At 36.4% G+C, this 17,129-nt stretch overlaps 1 protein-coding gene across 1 annotated transcript in view; it reads left to right on the plus strand.

The window, feature by feature from the left end:
* Positions 1 to 17,129, plus strand: part of LOC116174674 (neuroligin-1-like) — a 168,828-nt gene that overhangs the window by 128,539 nt on the left and 23,160 nt on the right. The window contains exons 6-8 of the mRNA XM_031492620.1: positions 14,703 to 14,903; positions 14,951 to 15,110; positions 15,163 to 15,649. Coding sequence (XP_031348480.1) covers positions 14,703 to 14,903; positions 14,951 to 15,110; positions 15,163 to 15,649 — 848 coding nt within the window. The remainder of the gene's footprint in view (positions 1 to 14,702; positions 14,904 to 14,950; positions 15,111 to 15,162; positions 15,650 to 17,129) is intronic.

The following is a 17,129-nucleotide window of genomic DNA, read 5'->3' on the forward strand; positions in this document are numbered from 1 at the left end:
GTCCGCTTTATTGGATCCGCCATTTTTTTTCTGAAAAATTTAACATCAGATTCTTAATTGGCTTGCCCAAAAACCTCACTATACCGACTTTCATTAAAAAATAACCAATTTTCGTCGCTTTTGTCCGCCATATTGGATCCGCCATTTTTTTTCTGAAAAATTTAACATCAGATTCTTAATTGGCTTGCCCAAAGCTTCACTATACCGACTTTCATTAAAAAATAACCAATTTTCGTCGCTTTTGTCCGCCATATTGGCTCCGCCATTTTTTTTCTTAAAAATTTAACATGAGATTCTTAATTGGCTTGCCCAAAAACCTCACTATACCGACTTTAATTAAAAAATAACCAATTTTCGTCGCTTTTGTCGGCCATATTGGATCCGCCATTTTTTTTCTGAAAAATTTAACATCAGATTCTTAATTGGCTTGCCCAAAGCTTCACTATACCGACTTTCATTAAAAAATATCCAATTTTCGTCGCTTTTGTCCGCCATATTGGCTCCGCCATTTTTTTTCTTAAAAATTTAACCTGAGATTCTTAATTGGCTTGCCCAAAAACCTCACTATACCGACTTTCATTAAAAAATAACCAATTTTCGTCGCTTTTGTCCGCCATATTGGCTCCGCCATTTTTTTTCTTAAAAATTTAACATGAGATTCTTAATTGGCTTGCCCAAAAACCTCACTATACCGACTTTCATTAAAAAATAACCAATTTTCGTCGCTTTTGTCCGCCATATTGGCTCCGCCATTTTTTTTCTTAAAAATTTAACATGAGATTCTTAATTGGCTTGCCCAAAAACCTCACTATACCGACTTTCATTAAAAAATAACCAATTTACGTCGCTTTTGTCCGCCATATTGGATCCGCCATTTTTTTTCTGAAAAATTTAACATCAGATTCTTAATTGGCTTGCCCAAAGCTTCACTATACCGACTTTCATTAAAAAATATCCAATTTTCGTCGCTTTTGTCCGCCATATTGGCTCCGCCATTTTTTTTCTTAAAAATTTAACATGAGATTCTTAATTGGCTTGCCCAAAAACCTCACTATACCGACTTTAATTAAAAAATAACCAATTTTCGTCGCTTTTGTCGGCCATATTGGATCCGCCATTTTTTTTCTGAAAAATTTAACATCAGATTCTTAATTGGCTTGCCCAAAGCTTCACTATACCGACTTTCATTAAAAAATATCCAATTTTCGTCGCTTTTGTCCGCCATATTGACTCCGCCATTTTTTTTCTTAAAAATTTAACCTGAGATTCTTAATTGGCTTGCCCAAAAACCTCACTATACCGACTTTCATTAAAAAATAACCAATTTACGTCGCTTTTGTCCGCCATATTGGATCCGCCATTTTTTTTCTGAAAAATTTAACATCAGATTCTTAATTGGCTTGCCCAAAGCTTCACTATACCGACTTTCATTAAAAAATATCCAATTTTCGTCGCTTTTGTCCGCCATATTGGCTCCGCCATTTTTTTTCTTAAAAATTTAACATGAGATTCTTAATTGGCTTGCCCAAAAACCTCACTATACCGACTTTCATTAAAAAATAACCAATTTTCGTCGCTTTTGTCCGCCATATTGGCTCCGCCATTTTTTTTCTTAAAAATTTAACATGAGATTCTTAATTGGCTTGCCCAAAAACCTCACTATACCGACTTTCATTAAAAAATAACCAATTTACGTCGCTTTTGTCCGCCATATTGGATCCGCCATTTTTTTTCTGAAAAATTTAACATCAGATTCTTAATTGGCTTGCCCAAAGCTTCACTATACCGACTTTCATTAAAAAATATCCAATTTTCGTCGCTTTTGTCCGCCATATTGGCTCCGCCATTTTTTTTCTTAAAAATTTAACCTGAGATTCTTAATTGGCTTGCCCAAAAACCTCACTATACCGACTTTCATTAAAAAATAACCAATTTTCGTCGCTTTTGTCCGCCATATTGGCTCCGCCATTTTTTTTCTTAAAAATTTAACATGAGATTCTTAATTGGCTTGCCCAAAAACCTCACTATACCGACTTTCATTAAAAAATAACCAATTTACGTCGCTTTTGTCCGCCATATTGGATCCGCCATTTTTTTTCTTAAAAATTTAACATGAGATTCTTAATTGGCTTGCCCAAAAACCTCACTATACCGACTTTCATTAAAAAATAACCAATTTACGTCGCTTTTGTCCGCCATATTGGATCCGCCATTTTTTTTCTGAAAAATTTAACATCAGATTCTTAATTGGCTTGCCCAAAGCTTCACTATACCGACTTTCATTAAAAAATATCCAATTTTCGTCGCTTTTGTCCGCCATATTGACTCCGCCATTTTTTTTCTTAAAAATTTAACCTGAGATTCTTAATTGGCTTGCCCAAAAACCTCACTATACCGACTTTCATTAAAAAATAACCAATTTTCGTCGCTTTTGTCCGCCATATTGGCTCCGCCATTTTTTTTCTTAAAAATTTAACATGAGATTCTTAATTGGCTTGCCCAAAATTATTATCCTAGCGGAGACCAGCCATTTTTTTTCTGAAAAATTTAACATCAGATTCTTAATTGGCTTACCCAAAAAATAAAAATTATAAGGCGACATGAAGCCTTTTTTGTACACAACCCGTTCACAGAATGGATAGAAGTAAAACCCTGTACAGAAAACTATGTCAAATCCCTTAAAATAACCCAAAATTCAATCTACCTCTGATTAATGAGAGGGTTATTTATAAAACGGCGCGGCATCGGTTTAAAATTAAATTGATTCAAACTCCATATAAAACGACTAGAAAAGTCTCGAAACTCACAATTAAAAGGTGACTAAAGAAAATGGCGGCTACTTACGTATTTACCAAAATTCAATTAAATCCTCCACAATGAGAAAAAAAGTATTTGGACTCGAACCAAAGTTAATCGCCAGAATACAGTTAAGCCGTTCTCGCAATGAATAAGGAAGCGACCAGGGTAATCTTCAACAAAAAATCTAAACCAGATACAAATGCAAAATACTACTGTATTGTCAAATTGACAATGATTCCGAGGTCTCCTTTTTGAGATATAGATAACCGGCATTTGTCGTGGGACCCTGTACAATTTAACGAATGCGACAACGCAATTTTTCGTAAGTGGTTTACAACCGGAATTACTCTCAAGTCTGCTCAATTCGTATAAATTGAATTATTAACGAAGAATGCGACCGACTACTTTCCCGGTAGAAGCGCCCGTTACAAAGACGTAAACGGATCTAATGAGTAATGAGGCGAAACTTCTTAATTAAATTGCCAGCTTATCGACTTTTATTTCGAATGGGTCGCGCGCCCTTCCCCGCAATTCGATTTTATTAAACGTTTACGCGCGTTTTACTCGACACATGTTAAAACTCGGCGGAACTTCGCCCGCTAATACCTACTCTATCGGTAATGGCGGGTTTCTCGAATCTAATTTACCCAAACCCTCGCAATTAAATTTGCACGTGCTTGTTTGGATTACTGTACTATGGCGTTGATTAATTTTCATAAATTTTAAGTCGAGAAGTTCCGAAATTGTTCTAAGAATATTGGGAGCCATTATAAATTTGTCGATTCATATTGTCATAGCAAACAACATTCTTTCTAGAATGCTCACGAATGTTCAACTACGCTTCAGAATGTTCTAGAATAAACACGTCATATTTCCATGAAAGATTGCGTCACATCCGCCTTCGTGCTTTATCGTGAATGACTAATTTTTCATGGCGCCTCGATGTCTATTGGAATTTCTGGAATAGTCGCTACACTGCCCTCCTCTTAAAACTGGACGACAGTTGTAGCGGAAACACAGTCCCAGGGAACTCTTGTTCTATACCGCGCATTTGCGCGAATTGTAATTAAATAAAACTCAGTGTAATGGGGTTTTTGGGCAAGCCAATTAAGGGTGTTAAATTTTTAAGAAAAAAAATGGCGGATCCAACATGGCGGACTAAAATGACGAAAATGAGTTATTGTTTAATGAAAGTCGGTATAGTGAGGTTTTTGGGCAAGCCAATTAAGAATCTGCTGTTAAATTTTTCAGAAAAAAAATGGATCCAATATGGCGGACTAAAATGACGAAAATTAGTTATTGTTTAATGAAAGTCGGTATAGTGAGGTTTTTGGGCAAGCCAATTAAGAATCTGATGTTAAATTTTTAAGAAAAAAAATGGCGGAGCCACTATGGCGGACAAAAGCGACGAAAATTGGTTATTTTTTAATGAATGTCGGTATAGTGAGGTTTTTGGGCAAGCCAATTAAGAATCTGATGTTAAATTTTTAAGAAAAAAAATGGCGGATCCAGTATGGCCGATGAAAATTACGAAAGATTGTTGTGATTAAATGAAAGTCGGTGCAGTGGGGTTTTTGGGTGCTTTGATTAAGAATCTTTAAAATTGGTTGAAATAATGTAAAAAAAAAGATTTAAAAATATACATTTACACTCTACAGTGTGTCCACGGATTCAGTGCATATAGGTGTACATGACAACTTTTTTTCGAGTTGGATCTTCATGTTCTGAGGATCGCTACTGCTTAGTCTCAAACTAATGAACCAAATCAATTAATATACAGGGTGTTTTTTTTGCCGACTTATTAATTTTCATATAAATCGGCCTACTTTGATTTTCATCAGCATCCAATACTTTTTAACTCATGATTGTAACGAAAATTAAAGCAGGCCGATTTCAGAATGTCCTAGAACATACACGTGATATTTGCGTCATGTCCGCCCATGACTAATTTTTCGTAGCGCCTCGATATTCTTCGGGATTTCTGGAATATTCGCAACTGTCTTGCTCAACAATTTCTGTGGCACAATTAACAAGGCCTTTCTTTCCAATTACGAGACGAGACGTTGCGGCTAATTCGATTTGGACATTTGTTGACGCAAATGTAGCGAAAAACAACGTCAGTCTGGAGTAACCGGATGTAAGCGCACACTGAGATAATGACACCTATTTCGTATCGAAAATGGCTTCCGACGGCGCCGCTGGCGCTCTATTTTATCGAATTGCAAAGTACTTTAAATTACTTACGGCCCGGTAATTCGACGGACCAGCTTTCAATTTGTGCACGCTGCGATAAAGCTCGGAAAGATGTTCGTTATAATCGGCGGGGAAGCAAAATGACCGCGTTGTTTTCCAAACCGCCAAATTTGTCATAGGACGTGGAGTGCGCGACCCCAGGTGGGGGGTGTTCAAACGTCGACCGATTTGTTTTAAAAAAATCGAATCCCCTCCAATTTTAGTTTGTCATCCAACTCCGCCGACATTTCAATTAAAAGGGGATGTATAAAAATAACGAGGATTTTGACTTTTAAATTGTTTGACATCATTAGAAATATTGAAGATCTCCGCCTCCCCGAATCGTTTCTTAATTGGTAGAAATACTAAAATTTCGATATTGTTTATCAATCGGTCAAATTTTAAATTCCGCAAGCATCCGGAGTTATTATAAATTTCGTTTCTGGCTTCCTTTATGGCCGTCGCGCGTTCGTATCAAAGTTATAATTGCTTCCATTGTACGTGAAAACATCAAGATTTGATTTTACTCCCCCCCTCGATCCATTTGTGACGTGAATTAGAAATTCTGGCGCGAGAAGATTCGACCGAAAAAAAAATTAAATTAGTCATTTTCGAAACGGAAGTGGGCCCTCTCTATATCGACAAAACGTTGTAATTTCTACCCGCATCCGTAGGGAATCCGGCATTGGCAATTCGTCTGCCGAAATAAATTAAAGTGAGATTCGGTTTGACAATCCGAACAAAAGAGTTGCTAATTTAACTATTGCGAGGTACGACAAAAGAGAACCAGCTCCTGGCCGTTTGAATTACGATGTATACGCTTTTTTTTCGTAATTGGAAGCAATTATTTTAGAATGCGTGTTGAGATCCATACTTTGTTCTCATCGAATTCTTTTCATCCCTCACTTTTGTGTTCATTTTGTGCTATTTGCTATTACAGAAGTGCGGGTTATATGGCAAAAATTGTCAATTGCGTCTATACCGTCACGAGGAGTAATTAATAGTCAATTTTTATATTCCCTAGTTACTAGATCCTCCGACAGTTCATTCTGCAGATATTTGCACTAAAACCTTTGACATCACCAATAGACATGTCTCGTCCTGACGTTCCACTTGCCTTTTATGAGTACCCTCTTCCGACACTTCGTAGTTAAGGTATTTGCTTCGCCTTCACCAATCGATACGTCTCGTCCAGTCGAATATACAAGATATCGAAATATGTTTTATACAAACATTTTGGGGTTCTTCACTGAATTTGCATTTTTTAGTGGAACACCCTGTACATTTCAATTTTGCATTAGTAAAATGGTGTATTTTTTCTACTGAATGCAATATCGCTTGATTCAGATAATAACAAAAACATGACTTTTTTATATTGAACACCCTGTATATTACATTGTCATAAATTCTTAATGCCAAAATACTTCAAGTAACCAAGATTTTTCAATTATTTTATTCTCGGTCTACAGCGTTTCTTCGTGGTGTTGCGGAAAGAAGAAGTGATTTTGACATTGAATGTCACAATTTGTTGTTAATAACACAATATAAAGTTATACAGGGTGTTCTATTAATAAAGGTTGCAACTCGCAAGCCATATCTATGGAACCGTTAATTGCACAACTTGGTAAAAAAGATTTTCTTAACAAAGGAGGATTATTTTCAAGTTTTTAGGTTGAACGTTAGTAAGGAAGGTGTTGCATTGGGGTAAACAATGACCCCCTCCCCCCACTTTTTTGTCAGAAATACACCTTTTGACGCACCATGAATACGAATCAAACAACATTTCGATATTGTCTGTCTGTCTGTACCTACTTTCATTTCCGGCTAAACGGCTCCATCGATTGGAACCAAATTTAGTACACATATTCTTAGCTAGCCACAGCAAATTTTTTTAAATACGACCCTGATGTTCCGATATCATAGTCTTAACGCCCTTTTTATTTTGAATCCAATGATGTTTTAGTACTTTGTGGTTTAATTACTGTCTGGTCTTTTTTTCGAGACTTAATTAACAAAATTCCAATTACGGATCTGTAAGTACAAAGAATTTTAAAATAAATAATTACACAATCAACGGTGGTTTATGTTATCTACGTATATATCAGGGCCGTATTAATAAAATGAAGTTCTGCAAAGCGAAACGTCGTCGGGCGAAAAAATTAACAACTCCTTAAAGAGGATTAAAAATTGCTTTGGAGAAGTACCATTGGTTTTGCTTAAAATAAGAAATAGATATTTCGTAAAATCCAAAAATTCGATTTTTTCAAAATTTTTCATGGGTTTTTAAACGCTATCTTCTTAGACCTTTGCTTGCGCAACTTTTCTCTCATTTAACCAAATTGGTATCGCTTACTCTTTCTAGAATGCCTTAAACTCAGTCTAAAGTTACAAAATTTCATGTTCGTGTACTTACCTTTTGGAACACCCTGTACATTTTTGTGTTATTCTTTAACTTATTTAATAATCTTTAATTTTCTTTAATAATGTCCTGTACCTATCTCCAATGGTTCTGAAATATCTTGATATTCATAATTATAATTATTTTTCAAAATTTTTCATGGGTTTTTAAACGCTATCTTCTTAGACCTTTGCTTGCGCAACTTTTCTCTCATTTAACCAAATTGGTATCGCTTACTCTTTCTAGAATGCCTTAAACTCAGTCTAAAGTTACAAAATTTCATGTTCGTGTACTTACCTTTTGGAACACCCTGTACATTTTTGTGTTATTCTTTAACTTATTTAATAATCTTTAATTTTCTTTAATAATGTCCTGTACCTATCTCCAATGGTTCTGAAATATCTTGATATTCATAATTATAATTATTATAAATAATAAATCATAATACAAAGTTAAATAATTATTTATGCAGCCAAATGCAACAAAAAAACAAACACTAATTATGTCTTTCATTCTAACGAGCTTGAAAACGACTTGACAGATCAAGACGCGGATTTCATAATTTAATTCTTTGACAATTTGAGTCTCGCAAATGGAGATTAGTTATACGATTTTCAGTAGGGAAACCAGACTTTTAATCCGGCTCACAGTCAATAGCACTGATCTTTGAACTCGTAGAGATCGATTAGCGAAAATTTGACATGGCTATCTCTTTTCGTTCGCGAGTTAGGCGAGGAACAGGCGGACAGACAGACGGACAAAACCGTCACGTGGAAATTTTTTCTTCTCTATAAACGTGCGGATACTTTAATTGATATTTTGGGTCACCAAAAACGCGTGTCATCTAACAATTCTCATTACTGTCCATATTTTAATACCACACCCTGTATATTAAATTCTTGAATTTGCCGTAACAGCTGAAGATAGGTATTTATGACATTGTTTATGGCTAGAATGTCTTAGAGACTCCAATAATTGAATAATATACAGGTATTTAAAATTTGAAAGTTTGGTCATTTCTATATACAGGGTGAGTTTTTTTTCATTTTAAGCGTCAGGATCTCGGAAACCGTAAGATATAGAGATTCGGTTAAATAAGGAAAGAGTTGTCGTTTTAAGAGCTTATTCAAGATATGCTTTTGTTTTTTGAAAAAATGCACAGTTGTAGAATCGTTAGTATGAGAAATACAGAAATATGCGAAAAACAAAAATTGTAGATTTTATTCCCCTTAATAAGGTACATTTATTAATTTTCATTCTTCTTTTATAATTTTCGAGTTATAATTCAAACTTACATGTTTTAAATGGTAACCATAGCTGGCTGTGAGATTTTTAAAAAGTTTTCTTTGAGACCTTCAACAATAAACAGCAGTATTTTGTTTATTCATTGTTTTCCATGGCATGGCAGGATCTACTTTTAATAGTGTATTGAATATAATTGTTAATTTAACTTTCATAGTGAATTTTCGAAATTAAATATGTTAAATGTGCTACAGTTACACTGTTACCTATCTCACTGGATGTTGTTACACTCTGTTTATTTACCTCTCAATAATACGAAAATTCCTGCAGTGCGTTTATTTATTAAAGTCTATGGCTATCATTAAAAAAAATTAAAGTTTGTATTATAACTCAAAAATTGTAAAATATAGAAGGAAATTAGTATATTCATAATATTAAGCATTCAAATGTCTGAAACATTTATTCGTGTCATTTTGCTGTATTTTTAATAATCGATTCTACAACATTTAAAAGAAAAATCACTAAATCTGTTTTTCGCTCATATCTAGTAAACTGTGGATTTTTTCAAAAAACAAAAGCATATCTAAAATAAGCTCTTTCCTCATTTAACCGAATCTGTGTGTCTTATGGTTTACGAGATCCCAATGTTTAAAATGAAAAAAAAACTCAACCTGTATAAAATAATTTAGTAACAATCTGGTTAACCGGATTCAATTATCCTTTATTATTAATGCAAATTGAGGGGGGGGGGACATGCGAATGTCGCACTTGCACGTACTCACCTGCAGGCTTCCAGTTAGAGAAAGGAAAGTAATAAGGGAGGCGAATAATTAGACGTAAAGTCACGAGCTTATTTATTGCACGAACGATTCTTATAATAAATTTCCGAGCGTAATGAGGAGGGTGGGGGTGGAGTAATAAGTTTTGAGAACGCGATGGTTTTATTACGAAACAATCTTCTCAAAAGAAGGGGGCGGCTTCATTAAACTCGCGGGCGAGAAATACGGGCGGAAAGACGTATCGGTATGTTAATCCCCGCGACTTTTGTACCTGTCCCACGTCAGGGGGGCGCGGGCGACCCCGCGGTGTTTATAACGCGTCAATTAATAAACGAATCCAATCAATTGCGATTTATGAAATACGTCGATGAAAGGTTACCCTTCCATATTTCTTCGCTCTCCAAAGCAAATTTCTTTAGAACCCCCGGCTTATAAAATAACATAAATCAAATTTAGCTACCGTTCCGCGAGCAGTAGCAATACCGCTCGCTATTGTGTTACAAACATAAAGAGGTTTTCCTCCCTCGCGCCGGCAAAAAAGATCGGTTTCGTCAGTCGTCTTTTTTCTACCTTAGTTTATTATTAATTGGGGTATTATTTCTAAGAAGAGGAGACCGTTTATTGTTTGGGAAATAATTATCTGTTTTGCGTTTACGCCTATTTGCCTACGCTTTGACGTGGTTTTCATGAATTTCCTTTTATCACCCCTCTTTTACTGTTACGAATTTCAACATTTCTGTTAATCTTGAGGTGAAGGATAGCGTTTTCGATTGTGCACTTTTAACTGACTGAAAATACTACTGTTTAGTTTTCAATGGGCCACCCTGTATATGTATACGGATTGCAAGAAATTACCTGCAACGCCAACTTATGTTTATTCAGAGCCAGAACCAACAAGCGAAATATGGTTGCACGAATAATATATAACTTTTTAATAAATGTGGTCCCCAAAATATCACAGCTAACAATCAAACAAAATTCAAGTAGGTAACTCCAATTATTTTCCGCAAACCAAACCAAACGGGCGGCCCACAGAAAACTAATTTTTCGCCAGCGCACAACCGAACGACGACACAATGACTAAAATCTATACTATGAGCAAAAATCATACACTTGGCCAACACTTTGACAAAAGTAACCGTCAAAAACCCTTCTGTAATAGAAATTTTCTTAAGTAAACCGAAAAAAAGCTACACCGCAATTAAACCACATCAATGAATTAAAATCAAAATGGTTCAAGATGATGGTTTCGCAAAGGTGAAATGTCGAATTAAAAAATTAACAACTCTGGCCTAAAGGGCATTTGAAGTTGCCGCGAAGAAGTGTCGTTGGTTTTGCTCTAGAAGAAAAAAAATCCGATTTCTTCAAAATATTTGCAAAACCACACTAAACGTTGTCCTCTTAGACCTTTGATTTCGCAACTTTTCTCCCATTTAACCAAATTTGTGTCTCTTACTTACCCTCTTTCAAGAATGTCCATAACGGCCCTCCCCATGTTACTGTTAATTTTGATATACGAAACTACTATTGTCGCATATACCTATCTTCACCATCATTCCGCTATATTTATTTTCCCTTTCTCCGCGAGATCCCCATGCCTGTCACCGAAAAAAACTCACCCTGTATAGGTCTTGTGTATCAATTAATTTGCATTGTTTGTTCATTATCAACAAAAGGACACTCTTTCGTATATCAAAATTAACAGTAACATAGGGAGGGCCGTTATGGACATTCTTGAAAGAGGGTAAGAGACACAAATTTGGTTAAATGGGAGAAAAGTCGTGCAATCAAAGGTCGTTTAGAAATCAGTGAAACATTTTTTGGATTTTGAAATATTTTGAAAAAATTGGATTTTTCGATTTTGCATCGAAAATAGAACTGAGGAGGTTAGTTCTGGAAGCATTTGCGGTTTTCGCGACCATGTGCCACTTTGAAGCTGTTAATACCATAAACAGGACCATTCTAGATAAGTTGTTTGGACCCCAATTTTTGAGATTTGACCCAATTTTTAATGCAACACCCTGTATATTATGAACGTTAACTTTTTGGATTATGTTTCCTTATTACATGGATATACCACAACCTATATATTTTTTTAAATATTATTATATACACGGTGTTCATTTTTCGAGTGCCACTATGGGGATATCACTTATCCTAAGAGATAGAAGGTTGGTTAAATGGGGGCAAAGTTGCTAATTTTCGGGCTGAATAAGAATCTGAAAAAAAATTTGAAATATCTATCTAACAGTTTTGAAGATATCGCAAAAAAACGAAAATGTCTGATTTTCATTTTTAATTTTTTCATGATAAACTAATCGTAGTAGACATTTCTAATTAACACATTATTCGGACACTTTTTAATGGAGATTTCAAATATGGCATCCAGTTTTTAATAACTTTCAAGATGACTGAGAAACACGTGGTAACTTTAGTTTTTCTTATGGGCGCCATTTTGAATTTTCACATTTTGAGATTACGTCTTTTTTTCTCTTTACAACGATATATCACACATGGTGGTTCAGTATCACATTTTTCTTAAAAATACAATTTTTAATTTTTTGAGAAGAGTGCTTTGGATCATATTTTTCAAAATTTTGAAATCACATGTTTCCACCGTGAACAATTTTCATTATTGATTGGTATTGGCTGCCTTAGTTACCATGGATACAATAAACATAACAGAATCTTCATGAATCCATGGCCTACTGCTTAAAAACTGTAATATATACGGATTTTATTTTTGGTCCATTAGAGTAATACCGCGAAAAGTAGAACGTATGTCCACCCCCTCCCATTTTCAAAAAATTCAAATTTTCAAAATTTGTATAAATTTAAAGCGAAATTTGGTTTTGAAATATGTTTGTGGGTGATGGGAAAAAACCTCCACAACCATCACGTTCTCCTGACAGCCATGCAAGCTTTACAAGGATATTCTAGTCGATACCTCGTGTATTAGGAGCAGAAACACTTCCTAGCACGTTATATTCCTCTGATACAGTAAAAATCTCGAACGAAGTTTGGCGTTGAAAGATGTTTGTAGGTAATGGGAAAAGACCTCCACAACCATCATGTTCTCCTGTTAGCCAGGCAAATTTTACAAGAATGTTCAAACAGATACCTCGATATTAGGAGCTAAAACAGCTCTTCGAAAATTATACACTCCTGTTACAAAATATGTAATCAAACGTTAAACTAGGGGAAACCGACGAAAATAGCAAAATTTGAACTACAGGTCGCAACGGCCTTGTTGAGCCGAAGAAGGGCGCGTATACTGAAAACCTGTAAACAGACAAAAACACAACAAACAAAAGGTAATGATCGCGCTGTACAAAACATCTCGATTAGCAATGTAACGTTTGACACTGAGGCTAATCGTATACTGAGAACTGCAATTAATATTTAAAATGACTCAATATCTCGAATGACTTTAACCTAGCAAAAGTAAAATTTAGTTCGACTTCTAATTGTCCTTACATCTGTATGTGATATTAAATTTTAAGAAAAATACTTTAAAATTCAATACCAGGTAAATCTCAGCTGTTTGGTTTCACTAAAATGGCGGGTAGTTCTGCCGGTAAAGTTGAAATATCTGCGCGTCTTTCTGATCTCTAAATGGCGCTGGACCTTTACAAATTAATTTTTCTTGCGCAATATTGAAAAAATCCAAAATTCAGCGGTTACACTATGTCGAAAGCACAATCCGGAAGGTAAAAATGAAGTAAATCGTAAATCAAAAGTAAGAAGTAAGAAAAAAAATCGCAAAACGGTCTTAAAACTTTTGTAAGATAAATCCGCAAATAGCGTCAGCGAAGCTTGAAAGTAGAATAATTAGAGAAAACTTAACACAGCGCCAGTATATCCCAAAAATGGTCGGCAAAATTGTCAAGTCACTCTTTTGTACTCATCCGTATCAAAATTGTATTTATTTGCTGATGATGAAGGCTTGGCTGTCGAAACGTGTCCGTAAATTTTTTATGTTTTATTCGAAATTTATCAAGAAAATGCGCTACTGTAACTGTTAAATTGAACTTCAAGTCGGGAAACAAAGGAAGATTAGTACGAGCTGAGGGACCATACTCTTCTCTACAGTGTTTTATATGGAAATATAATTGCGGAGAAAGTAATTGCGTCATGTTTATGTAAAATATGGGCCATCTTGCCACCAAAGCAAAGTCATTAAATTAAGTTTTAAGTGCACGATTAAAACATTGTCACGCTTTAACGACGCTCGCTCGTATAAAATCTACGATGTAAAGTGACTCACTCGAGAATTGTCACACTAACACAATCCACAACGTTCTCAACCAACCACTTTCCCACAACTTATAGTTCATTTTTCATTGGTTCAACGTAAGGGAACGGCACGAGTACCGAGCCTTCCGAAAAAAAACGTGTATAGGGTCGTAATGGCGGAATGGGGTCGTTATAAAAATTTAGTGCGCCACACGCACCGCGCGGCTTTTAAGGATAAATGATGTAAATTTTAGGAGCCATCAAAACGAAAGGGGTAAATACGCGACGTACGTAATGAGCCCATATTTTCGAGTGCGTTCCGTCTCACGTAGACGTACAAAATTGAAAAATAGATTGAATTTAAATTTCGGAACACACCTTTAATGGAAGGCGACGTACGAGACGAAATTCGCTCCGCAAATCTTTTGTGAGACGCCGCGTTATTCGTAAACATCTCACTTGAATTATAAAATCTTACGGTTTTATATCGACATTTTTTTTCGGTTCCGCCCCGACATATTTGATTACGTTTTTATATTCGGAAAAATTGATTTTATTAGGTATAGGTAGCTCTAACAAGCTATCAAGATGAGAAGCCAGGCTTGGTGGAATTATATTTGGATGGGAATAACCATTGCGGTTCGTCAATGTTCCACAGTGTTAATTTAATTAATTAAAATATTACTGCAGTTGGTGACACTGTACTGTAACAGTGCACAAATTAAACAGCATTGTATTTGCGTAGCGTATTTCGTTACGTTCTCGAGCAGTTTCATTTAAATAACTTAAAATTTAATTTAAGTTAAATTAGAAATGCCTTTGGTGTTAATTGGAACGTCAAATTTTACAGCTTGCACTTGAAGCTATATTTCCATAATCTTATTTCGTACCAAATTGACGATCAAAGAGTTTTTTGTTCGGCCATTTTTAAATAAACCACGTTGTTGCCGAACTTCGAAATTCCCGACTGTTCATTTACGTAACGCGGTGATTAATTGCTTCGCGTATTGTTGCAGGTTTTTTAAAAACTCGTGTCGGTGTCGACACGTCCGATTCGTCCGGAGGTAATCTCGGCATCAAGGATATTGCGGCAGCGTTGAGGTGGATAAAGGCGAATATCGCGTCTTTCGGCGGCGATCATAAGCGAGTGACGCTAATTGGACACGACACGGGAGCTGCTTTGGCAAATTTTTTGCTCGTCTCGCCGAAATCCAAAGGTAAGTGGTGGCTCGGTACGTGTCCGATTTGAAGTGTAAATTTCAAGGACTCTTTCAACGTGTCGTCCTTTTGAGTGGTGCCGCTTTAAGTCCCTGGGCGACCATACACAATCCTGACAGTATCCGCATTAGCGTCGGCCAACAGACAGGCTGTCTGTCTTCGGCGGAGGGTGAAGACGAAGACATCGCGCCCTGCTTACGATCCAGGTCTGTGCGCGCCTAATCTAAAAAGTTTCGCTTTATAAATTATTTTTCTCAGGCCGGTCCAGGCGCTGCTAGACGTCAACATCGAAATTGTCAGATTTATGCCGAGAATTGCGCCCTCGTTGCCGATCGACTTGGAAACGCCCGATCCTGAATACTCGATGGAGCACGCGAGTGAAAATTTTATAACTTGCGAAGTTCTGCTAGGTACAACAACTACCGAAAGTTATAATGACTTTAGTGCTACTGACATTCAGTACGGTTTCGAGGAGGAGGAACGTAATCGCGTGCTTAGGACTTATATTCGTAACGCTTACGTTTATCATTTAAACGAAATCTTCTCGGCAGTTAGAAACGAATATACGGACTGGGATAAGCCCATTCAGCATCCGATTAATATTAGGGACTCCACTATGGAAGCACTCAGTGATGGCCACACCGTGTCCCCCTTAATACGTGTAGGATATTTACATGCCCGAAGAGGGGCGAAGACGTATTTTTTTCATTTCGGTTATCAAACGAAAGATAGTGATTATCCACAGGTGAGTATTTTAAAACGCTTAAATTTAAAATTCCGTACAAGTTAGCTACGTCAAAATATATGGATGCGGAAGTATCAGTATCATTTTTTTAGTGAGCTGGTGATGTGGCTTCATATGGTAAAGAGAGCTAGAGAAAGCCTCCTTCACTATTTCGACATCTTCGGTTCCTTCCAATACTTCGCTCTTCCACTCTTCACCTTCCATGGCTTTAGTGTTCATACACCTCGACCGCAATATCAGCTTCATAGCTTTTTTAGTTTGCTTTACTTTCTTGTATGTTCATCGGTTTTTATAGACACCCAACACCCTCGTCTTTTCACCTAATTCGAACCCTTGGCTTCTCGTGTTTCGTCTTTGGTATTTTCTCTCTCACTCGACACCGTCAAATTCCTTGACTCGATTTCGCCCACTGCCTCGATTTTTTATCTTCTTTTGACCCCTCGCCTTCCTTGCTTTTATGTCCGCCGATTTTCTTGTTTTCCTAGTTTTCCTCGATTTTTTAGTCTGTTTTGAAAAAATACATAATCTCATTTAGGTGTTAAGACTGAGGTATTTTAGGTCTCTAACACTTTTAGAATCGTTAAGATGACGTGAAGCTCTGAGTATGCGACTTTTGTGAAATATTAAAGTTATTTAAAACGCAACAGACCACGAAAGCTCTTTGAGTGCTTCAGCTCCCCCCAGGCGAAGCTTTCAAATAGTCTTAAAGATTAAAGATTTAAACCTTTTATAGATCTTCAAAGATTTATAAATACCTCGCTTCTTTTAAATAGTGTTTAAGCCTATAAAATTTTTAGAGACCATTGAAGACTCGCAAATGCGCCTAAAGACTCGCTTATAAGAAATAAACAGTTAGAGACCCACAAAAGCTGGGATATCCCCATTATTCCACCAGCGCCCGAAAATGATATTTATAATGAAATGAACATTACATTTTTTCCCCTGGGGGGTATGGACCCCTAGGTTGTACATTATCCTCCGACATATTTAGTGCTTTGGGTATATAATATCCCCCAGCGCCAGAAAATCTTATGAGATGTATAGGGACATAAACATGAAATTTTTCTTTTTCCCAGGGGCGTATTCCATACCCCCACACCCCCCGGTTGTACATTATCTCCCAAGTGTTTTTGGCTTTTTGAGGAAAATACGGTGTCCTCTATGAAAAACTACGACAGTGTACTTAAAGGTGAACGTTTTGGGGGAGGCTGTAGCTCTGGGGGGTCTGGAATATCCCCCGTCATACCCCCAGCGCCCGAAAATCGTATGATATGTGTAGAGAAATAAATATTAAATTTTTCTTTTTCCCTGGGGGGTATTCCATACCCCCCAGACCCCCCGGTTTTACATTATCCCCCAAATGTTTTTGGCTTTTTGAAGAAAATACGGTGTCCTCTATGAAAAACTACGACAGTGTACTTAAAGGTGAACGTTTTGGGGGAGGCTGTAGCTCTGGGGGGTCTGGAATATCCCCCGTCAT

The sequence above is a fragment of the Photinus pyralis genome, unplaced genomic scaffold (assembly GCF_008802855.1).
Source record: "Photinus pyralis isolate 1611_PpyrPB1 unplaced genomic scaffold, Ppyr1.3 Ppyr1.4_LG6, whole genome shotgun sequence".
Classification (NCBI taxonomy): Eukaryota; Metazoa; Arthropoda; class Insecta; order Coleoptera; family Lampyridae; genus Photinus; species Photinus pyralis.